Below are 9405 nucleotides of genomic sequence, written 5' to 3'. Positions count from 1 at the left end.
TCAGCCGAATCGCCGTTGTCTCCTTCCTCCGTTCGCCCACATGTTCTTCCTCCTCTCCCGCAAAAGCAGCAGATTCCATCATCTCTCTCTCTCTCTCTCTCGGTGCCTTTTCCTTTCCTTCCCTGTGAAGCAGCAGCTAGAGGACAAATGATCTCCATCCGTCTAGATTTCACCGAACGCCAACACCGAGCTCGCACGCCCATTACTACCTAAGGAAGATTTGGACCCCTCGCCCAACGCCACCACCACTACCGCCTTTGCCTGCCTTAAAAGCCCCCTCTTTATTCATATCAGCCCGATGCTGCCCCACCAACGCACCCCCTACCCTCTCAGCTCACAGATCTCTCCCCAAAGCAAGAACCATGCCATGGACCACTTCCCATCTCTCTCTCTCTCGCTCCCCATATATAACTAAAGCTTGCGACGAGGAGTACAAGGTGCAGTCACTGTGTGTGTCAGCCATCGCATTCCTGTTTTAACAACCCCCTGCACCCTTTCCCTTCTTCTCGCGGAGAAGGAAAGACAGAAAGGGCACCAAGGAGAGCGGTCGGTAGGAGAATGGCTCGTCTTGCTCCGCTCTCGGAGGAGCCCATCAGCGAGGAGGAGTCCAGGAGCACGGCCACGAGAATCCACTCCTTCCACAACTGGATCAAGAGCCACCTGCCCATGCTATCCAACAAGAGGAACGACCTAAAGATCCTCCTCAGCGTCCTCGGCTGCCCCCTCTCCCCCCTCTCCGTCTCCCCGAAACAGCCTCGCGACGTCAGAGCACGACCCTTAGCCGTCTGGTCATCGGTGTTGCCTCCGATCTCATGTTCTGCGATTTGTCGTGTCGCATGCAGGTGGCGTCGTCCGCTCAATACATAATTCAGCAGTTCCGGGCGACCACGGGGTGCTCCAAGAGGGAGAGGACGGCCAAGAGCATGTACGCGTCCGGGAGGGTGCGGATGGAGATGGCTCAGGAGCACGGGGTGAGCTCGTCGGGCTCGGCCTCCAAGGGCCACCACAAGGGCTGCTTCGTCGTGTGGCAGATGGTCCCCGACATGTGGCTGGTGGAGTTCGCTGTCTCCGGCCATCAGATCGCCGCGGGCAGCGACGGGAAGGTGGCCTGGCGCCGCACGCCATGGCTCGGGGCTCACGCCGCTCGCGGCGGGGTCCGCCCCCTCCGGCGAGCCCTGCAGGCAAGTGGACCGGACAGCATAAGCTTAAAGTTCCCTCTCTTTATGATCCTTCAACCTTTTTCCTCGTCTGCTTCTTCTTCCTCTTGGCCTCCACATGCTTGCCTCCTCGTTTGAGCTCTGACTGCTTTCAGGGAGAATGTCTGGTCCACCCTCTCATTCTATGATTGAATGGCTTTTGATTGATCAGTAGTTGGCACGTGAAATGTCTCCCCTTTTGTCCCACAACGCATTGCAAGATCAGTATCCTCCTACTGGTCTTCCTTCCAATGGCTTTTTCATATGATAAAAAGTGAAAATGATCAAAGATTCTGACATATTATAAGGTTATGAGCTGAAATGTATGTCTGATTAGCTTAGCTGATAAAAGATTTTGACAGATTATAAGGTCCTTCATAGCATATCTATGATCTCCATTTCACAATTCAGCTTTACATTATCATTGTCATTGTGGTCGAACTTGCTCTGTCTTCTCCTACATCGCCATAAAAACATGCATTGAGAGCTTGCAATTGTGTTCTTTGTTGGATGCTGATCGAGTACGACAGGGTCTGGACCCCGAAACGATCGCAGCCGTCTTCTCCCCGGCGCAACACATCGGAGAGAAGCACATCGGGGACGAGGAGTGCTTCGTGCTGGAGTTGGTGGTCGACGACTCGGTGCTATCGAGCTGGAGCGACAGCACGGCGGAGATCATCAAGCACCGGATGCTGGGGTTCTTCAGCCAGCGCAGCGGGCTGCTGGTGAGGCTCGAGGACTCGCAGCTGACGCGGATCCAGTCGCCAGGGGCGGAGGCCATGTACTGGGAGACGACCATGGTGTCGTGCATGGAGGACTACCGGCGCGTCGACGGCCTCATGATCGCCCATTCCGGCCGGTCGGTGGCGAACCTGCTGAGGTTTGGGTTGGGCGTGAGGGAGCACCGGGTGTCGACGCAGATGGAGGAGAGGTGGACCATCGACGACGTGCTCTTCAACGTGCCCGGCCTCGCTGCCGACTGCTTCATTCCGCCAGAGGAGGTGCGGCGGAGCTGCTTCTACGACATCGCCATCAGAGATCACTAGCCGATCACCTCAGTTTCTCTACAGCTCACGTAGGAAGATCTATTACATTCCATGTAAAAATCATGTTCTCCAATAATGGATTCCAGTTCTTATGTGTTTATATATTTATATATATATATACTCTGATGTGTTCATTGAGCTCATAGTGTCTCGAGCAAAGCAGTTGTGTCTGCTTCTCTTCTTTCTCGCACTAGAAATGTCTCCTCTCTGATTGCATCATATGGCATTGTCATAGGCAAGCATGACTAAGATTGAGCTTGCAATGCAGCATCTCTGTGGGGAATCAAATGATGTTTTCGGCATTAGAGAAGTCTCTGCTCACATCATACGACATTATTGGATTCACATGACAAAGCAAGCAGCCACGCCTCTACTCCCTCTCTGCAGACGAAGACTGGGCTGTAAACTCGTAGTGCGGCAGTAGCTATCTATATAAATCGATGCTACCACCGCATGGGCTTCTTTTTGGGTGTTGCTGGTGGACTTCATGCTTCATCTCCAACATGGCTGAAGCGAAAGGTAGAAGACCACCTGTGTTATGATAATATGGTAATGGAACCTGTGGTGTCAGGTGTGACCTCACTCGGCCATGGGGGCAATAGATCTCAGTGTCATGCATGAAGCACAGAGTGCCCAAAAGATGGAAAAGGGGAGGAAGCACATGGTGGGAGGGGTTGTCCCCTCCAAAGCATCTGCAAGTCTTGCCTTTGATCTATCTATCAATCAATCATGGAGGTCATGCAGAAGCCTCTCCCACATGCACCCCAGAGGTAGTCCTCCTCCTGTCTTGCAGACACTTTAACCTAACCACATGACCATAATAAGAGCAGCAGTGTTGGGTTAAGGAATCTCCTACAGAATTAAAGGAAACAACTTGTATTTTTGTGCTATTTGCATGAACTAAAAAACATATTATTACAATTTTATTACCCAATCTTTTAAACAAAATGAGTTAAATTGAGTGTTCTAAACCACAACCGAATCGAAATTTATCTTCGTCACTTATCTTTTATATATAAAAAAAAAAGTCAAGAATTCTCGATAGAGTTGAGAATGACTAAATAAGAAAGATATTGGGTATAAAATTATCCTTTAAATTGAAAGCCAAAAAACAAGATCATAAGAACTGTTGTAGTAATATTTTTGTGTAGTGGTTGGAAAATGAGAAAGAATTTAGAACCATTTTAGATCATAATGTGTTGGATTCAGGAATCTGCTGTTAATTAAAAGGCCAACGAAGCAGAGAGGACAACTCCTGTAGCACTGCGTGCATGAACGCCAGTAAGATCTTTCAATGACATTTATATGGTAACAGTTGCATGAACAAAATTTGAGTCCAGTCGGGTCCAATTCTACTATCGACTTCAAAGTTAGTTGTAAGGATCTGTTCGATGCTTAAATTAGTAGTACTTAAAAATTGAACTTAGAAATTCGATGCTTAAATTAGTAGTACTTAAAAATCGAACTTAGAAAATAAAACATCGCATTGGGAATTCTTAGGTGGTCGATTGAGTGGCTTTTGAGACGAAACAATTCAGTGGAATCGTAGGAGATTGGGAATTTAATTTGGATATAATTTTTTTAATGTAATTTTAAGTTTCAAAGCTAATTTAGCTCCCAATTTAATTAAAGATAGTTAATAGGTTTTAGTGAAGTAACGAAGATGAGGTAAGGCTTCCTTTACAAACGTTGACATGGAATTCATAAAGATTATAGTCTAAGATGTTTAGTGTCATCAAAGACTTTACTTTGGGTTAAGAGTCATTTAATAGATAGATTGTTACAACTCCACAATAAGGATCGGTAAACCGTTTGATGTTTATTTTACATTTTAACACTAGTTAATGATCCATCTAAATCAAGGCCTTTTCTAACTTTAATAATGGAATTAAATTTATTGCTTACATATTCGTTGAAAGGAATTATTTAAAAAAAATTAAAACATGGTTTGATGTTTCATTTTCATCGGAAAAATATTTGTCTCTGATCAAAAAAAGATAAAAGTCATCAATCGACATCTCACTACATTAGTAAAAATTAAATAAAAATATTCAAAAATTAACGAGATACTATCGTTCTCTCTTATTTTTACGTAACTCACAACGAGAGTCTAACTTAAATATCGAATGAACTATATTAAAAATCTCACTCGACAAATGTCTTTATACATATTAACACACTGTATCGTATATCATATATCTTGAGATGCTTCAGATGACTTTAAAGGCTCCTAGTGCAAGTCGAATTTAAATCGAGTCGGGTTGATCAACCACTCCAAATCTACCACCAGCACTATCCCTCAACATACTTATCGAATTGATATCACTCTAATGCTGATGCATTTTCTTTGACTCAATTAGGTTTGTCGATGAGTCGAGAGAATACGATCTTGACTCGATCAGGTGCGCCCAATGGTTAGAGTCAAACAAGTTACATTGGGTCAACCAAATGAACTCAAATTGAGCCTGTTAGGTGTATATAAACCTGATTGGATTAGGCCAATTCAACTCTGCATTGAACTGTAATCAGGCTAAATTTATCAATGTTATTTTCAAATTTTACACGGATATATGAGAAATATATCCATATCAGCATCGACTCGATGCCACCTCTATAGTTCAATCATCTCAACATATCAACCAGAATATTTTCACCGTATTAACACACGAGTCTATATGCAATAAATGTAATGTTTGATAATTCAACGGATGCCTTCATGACTTAAGTCAATAACCCTCCCACTTGCGATTAGGTCGAACACTCGACTTAGGTTGGTTTTAAGTCGTTAACACAACGGACAACAAAAATCTATCTTAATAGACATAAATCAATAGGAAGAAATCAGGACTTTGCTAATGATGACACATCGAATAAGGCTTACTTAAGATGATGCTAAGCTATTAGAATTTAAATGATCATCTTTCCTAACATTCTACTCTCCATCACCGAACAATATGGTCTTGAGATGTTTGGTAGAGATATTGACTATTGATAACAAAGGAAAAAAAATCAAACTCGGACGTAAGATTGTGATTCAAATTGGACGAAATGAGCCCATCAAAACATGTAGTCATCAATCAATACGGCCTCCCTCTTGTCTCTATCGCTTTGCACAATAATACAACAAAGCACGTAACATCATAGAAGAAGAAGAGGCACATTGGTTGAATACAATGAGATGGTTCCGTGGTTGACTTGCTGTGCCATCAACATTAGGTGGGGAATGAGCCAATGAGTATTATGTATCATTACTTGTGACAACATTATTACTATAATCCGCATAACGTATCATAGTGTATTTATGTATGTGAAGCAGAGAACGCTATAATTGCAAGAATATTTCTCCATCTTACGCCTTTCAAAGATAGCAGTCTGCTTTTCTATAGATCCACAGCTTCAATCTCGAAGCCCTCTCACAAATTCCACACAGTTTCCAACTTGTAACACCTCGAGATTTCCTTCTCTCTCTCTCTCTCTGGAGGGGTAAGGAGCCTGTTCCTCTGCAATTCTATTGACTGATTCAGGTACTGTCTCTCGCCAGGAGTTCCTCATCTTCTATGTTTACTCGTATCTGATAGACGAATTCAGCTGGCTTTAGCTTTGTTTATGCAGTCAATCGATGGATCATCACTGTGTTCTTAGATAAAACCTTGTTATTTGGCATTCGGTATGTTCTTATGGGTCATATATTTGTACTTGCGTGTATCTACAGCTACATCCCAACCTATCGAGATAAATCGTGAAGCTTGACGACATGTTGTTGCCAAAAAGATGGCAGAGCTGCATGATGCTTCTCATCTTTGTCCTGTCGGATGGTACAGGTGAAATAGGCACTTATCATCTGCTCTTCCTCTTGACGGCAATCCAACTCACGAGTGCTCAACGATTCAGGGACGACAAAACAGAGCAGAGCAGCTACTGCTGCTGTCTGCGGCAAGGATCTGCAACCCAGGAGCAGAGTGCTGATGGGCTTTGCGAGTCTAGCCGACACCATGAGTGCATCAGGTCTGGTGTTCTGTGTGGCGAATCCCAGTGCTGACGCGAACGCACTGAGGAATGGATTGGATTGGGCTTGCGGACCGGGCGCTGCAAACTGCACTGCGATACAGCCAGGGCAGCCTTGCTATGAACCCAATAACCTGACTGCCTTGGCTTCCTATGCCTACAATGACTACTACCAAAGAACAAGAGCAAGCGGAGGATCCTGCTCCTTCAACAACACGGCCATGACGACCACCAGTGATCCTAGTAAGCGGTTTGTTCTGTGAATCTACCTTCCTCTGGTTTCTTTCGAGAACAATGATCTCGTGGAGCTGAGCTGCTGCATGACATATTTAATGTGTGAGATAACTGAGGCACTGATCATAGAGTCCGTCTGTGGATGGTATTCTTCACCATCATCATCATCATCACTGTTATAGTAATATTAAGATAGGTTGGACAGGTAAGACAATGATCTGCTATCGATCAATGACCCAAGGAACTCATAACACACACAGCAGAACTTCTTTCTAGTGTTTTGCTTGCAGTTCCATTACAAGTGCTTTCCTCCTACAAATCCTAAGCTAATCGATCGGGTTGTGCAGGCCATGGCTCATGCATCTTCACTGGAAGGTGAGTACTGTGTCGCAGAATATGCCTGCAAACTTATCCTGCCTTAAACTCCTATGATTTCTCCTTAATGGTATTCGTTTGGAAGAACAGTGCGGGAGGGACCACGAACACCAACACAACCACAAGCCCGAGTCCGACTACCACTCCGAGCAGCGGTGGATCGCCCGGCAGTAACAATTACGTCCCTCTTGGCTCAAACATCGATAGAGCTGCTTCCGCATCGCGTGCTCTCCAAGTGGTGGCATGTTTGCTCCCCTTGCTGTGCTCTTTCCGGTGCGGCATGTAAACTTTGGTATGATTCATGGTGACTTGACAGAAACAACATGAACAAAATGGGGAACGTCTTTTTCATTCTGAAAACATTTTTTTGGTTTTTCTGTATATCTTTCTTCAAATATGATGTATGTTACCACCTGCTGTGTGTTCATGTTTCATGTTTGTAGAACACTGGAGAGCTGATCAGGTGAGGTGGAAGAAAAGGATTGCTATCTTGCTTGTTAATGGAAGACAACCGTGATGCTACCTCTGTCCAACGAGTGTTGGAGCCATTACTGCTGCAGCCTTGTCCTTCTCATCAACTTCGATTCTTATACTTAGTACATATCAATAGATTCTTACATGTTAACTTCAGTCTTAAATGTTCACATGACAATGATTTTAGAATCGACGATTTTGATATCCTAAAAAATAGAATTTTAATCAAACCGATTCCAAATAGTTATAATTTCAGTTGTGGAACCATTACAATTTCGAAACAGTCTAATCACTTTGGACATGTATATGTTTAATACATCATGTCACTACTGTTTTATTACAGTTTTGGTTCACTTTGGAAGAAAAAAAATAATATCAATAAAATACAAACCTTATATATATATATATATATATATATATATATATATAATATTTGAGATTCATTATCTATATTAATGAAGAAAAATCTAAATCTTTTACTATACAAAAACATTAAAATATAAAATAAAATAAAATTCTCTTTTAATTTAACCTTTTGCGCCCTTTCAAAAGATAGTAAAAAAAAATCTTTTATTCAACCTCCTGATCTATTGAAGTGAAAACTAGGATTACTTGCTCAAGGTAATTATATTATATTATTTATCACTAAAAAATATATATAGATATATATATATATATATATATATATATATATAATGATAAATTTTTGAAAAAAAAATTATAGTTTTAAAAAATTATCACAAAATGCACTAAGTAGAGGAGAGGAGAGTTATGACGATGGAAGCCAACGTTTGCTTGTTTCTTGAACGAAAATGATGAGGATAAGAAGTACGAGGACAAGTCTAACCAAAATTAATAGAGTTTACGAAAGTAAGGATGAGTTTGACGATAGCCAAAAAGGTCAGACAATGGTAGCGGTGTTGGGCGGTGGCCAATATAGGTAATATTATTATTTAAAAAATATTTTGGAAGAATTTTTAAATTAGATATCAATTGAATTTTTTTAAAAAATAAAAGATTTTTTCATAAATTCGCCCATAACTAAATCCTAATATTAAATAGTTTTCATATTGAAGGAAGGCTGGACTCGCCAGTGCTAATGTCTCAATCAATCAGTGTTGGAGCAGCTGCCAGTAGTGTATTATGGATTGATAAAGCATGTGATGATCATTATTATATGAGGAGACATGGTCCATCCGACTCCTGGAAGCAATCCATTGACCATTACTCTTGTCTTTGATTCTTGAAAGCACAGCCAACGCAATCATATTCTTCTTTTGCCTTTTCCTTTTCCTTCTCTTTTGACGAAGAAAAAGGAAGATCAAAACAACTGAGGAGGCGACAAAGTCTTTGATCGGAGATCACATCCAAAATCGCCAATCACACAGCGTCTCGAACTGAGCACCATCGTCCTCCAAGCTCAGCTCAAACGGTGCGCTGCAACCGTGGCATGGGAATCCGGATAAGATAGATATAGAGGAAATCTGACGGTGGTGACAGAGGCCACGTCACAGTGTGCCCGTGCCGTGACGACACACTGTTTGGAATTTGCTGGCTGACGGTGTCGGTGCCTCAAAATATGGCGCACATTATTGCACCACCATCAATGCATCATGCAGGCACGTACTGTCCACAGCAAGCAACGTACTCAGATAGCAACCAACCCACCGACTCAAAGTTATCCCCGGCTTTTACTTTGGGTCATTTTATCTTTATATATATATATTATACTGGTGTACCTTTATCACATGATATCTCCTAATTAATTATTATTATTATTATTATTTTGATAATAATAATAATAATACTGGTGTACCTTTATATATATATTATACTGGAGTGGAGCTGAATCGGTCACAATGTTACTCTTGTAGGTCCAATCCTCACGTGATGTGTTAGTCGAGTAGGGTCGTATTGTCGACCAGAAGGAGATTGATCCAAATGTAGGAGGGGTAATAATTTCACGGACCAAACAAAAGAGGCAAACGAGTTGGAAAAGGTGCAAACATCCATGTGATGTGCCTCATCTGCGTCTTCGATTCCGCTAATGGATGTCAGTACCTCTGCCTCTCTAC

General features: G+C 42.3%; 2 protein-coding genes across 7 annotated transcripts; both read left to right on the top strand.

Annotated features, from left to right (window-relative positions):
* The first annotated feature begins 351 nt into the window (after positions 1-351).
* On the top strand, positions 352-2387 carry LOC135606608 (uncharacterized). Its single transcript, XM_065097655.1, has 3 exons — positions 352-762; positions 843-1181; positions 1727-2387. Exons 1-3 carry the CDS (start codon positions 559-561, stop codon positions 2240-2242), a joined length of 1059 nt encoding a protein of 352 aa, XP_064953727.1. The 5' UTR covers positions 352-558; the 3' UTR covers positions 2243-2387.
* A 3156-nt stretch (positions 2388-5543) lies between these two features.
* Positions 5544-7486, top strand: LOC103979900 (glucan endo-1,3-beta-glucosidase 4). Of its 6 annotated transcripts, none has more exons than XR_010485524.1 (6): positions 5548-5766; positions 5955-6063; positions 6134-6497; positions 6829-6856; positions 6947-7148; positions 7300-7486. XR_010485524.1 is itself a non-coding variant. In XM_065101339.1 (6 exons), exons 2-5 carry the CDS (start codon positions 5997-5999, stop codon positions 7140-7142), a joined length of 648 nt encoding a protein of 215 aa, XP_064957411.1. In that variant the 5' UTR covers positions 5551-5766; positions 5955-5996; the 3' UTR covers positions 7143-7148; positions 7300-7486. The 6 variants fall into 6 exon arrangements, 4 of the variants coding, with proteins under 4 accessions (XP_064957413.1, XP_064957412.1, XP_064957411.1 ...); XM_065101339.1 differs by having other exon boundaries at positions 5551-5766; positions 6134-6490; XR_010485525.1 differs by having other exon boundaries at positions 5544-5766; positions 6134-6490; positions 6678-6856; positions 6947-7486.
* Positions 7487-9405: the final 1919 nt, after the last annotated feature.

Source organism: Musa acuminata, chromosome BXJ2-3 (assembly GCF_036884655.1).
Source record: "Musa acuminata AAA Group cultivar baxijiao chromosome BXJ2-3, Cavendish_Baxijiao_AAA, whole genome shotgun sequence".
Lineage (NCBI taxonomy): Eukaryota > Viridiplantae > Streptophyta > Magnoliopsida > Zingiberales > Musaceae > Musa > Musa acuminata.
Note: the sequence above shows the minus strand (reverse complement) of the source record. Positions and strands in the feature narration are given on the sequence as shown.

Coding starts and splice junctions, on each gene's coding strand:
- LOC135606608 (XM_065097655.1), top strand. CDS start 559: ATGGCTCGTCTTGCTCCGCTCTCGGAGGAGCCCATCAGCGAGGAGGAG. Junction 763..842: donor CCCCGAAACAGCCTCGCGAC/GTCAGAGCACGA, acceptor TGTCGCATGCAG/GTGGCGTCGTCCGCTCAATA. Junction 1,182..1,726: donor CCCTCCGGCGAGCCCTGCAG/GCAAGTGGACCG, acceptor CGAGTACGACAG/GGTCTGGACCCCGAAACGAT.
- LOC103979900 (XM_065101340.1), top strand. CDS start 5,997: ATGTTGTTGCCAAAAAGATGGCAGAGCTGCATGATGCTTCTCATCTTT. Junction 6,064..6,133: donor TGTCCTGTCGGATGGTACAG/GTGAAATAGGCA, acceptor TCAACGATTCAG/GGACGACAAAACAGAGCAGA. Junction 6,857..6,946: donor TCATGCATCTTCACTGGAAG/GTGAGTACTGTG, acceptor TTGGAAGAACAG/TGCGGGAGGGACCACGAACA.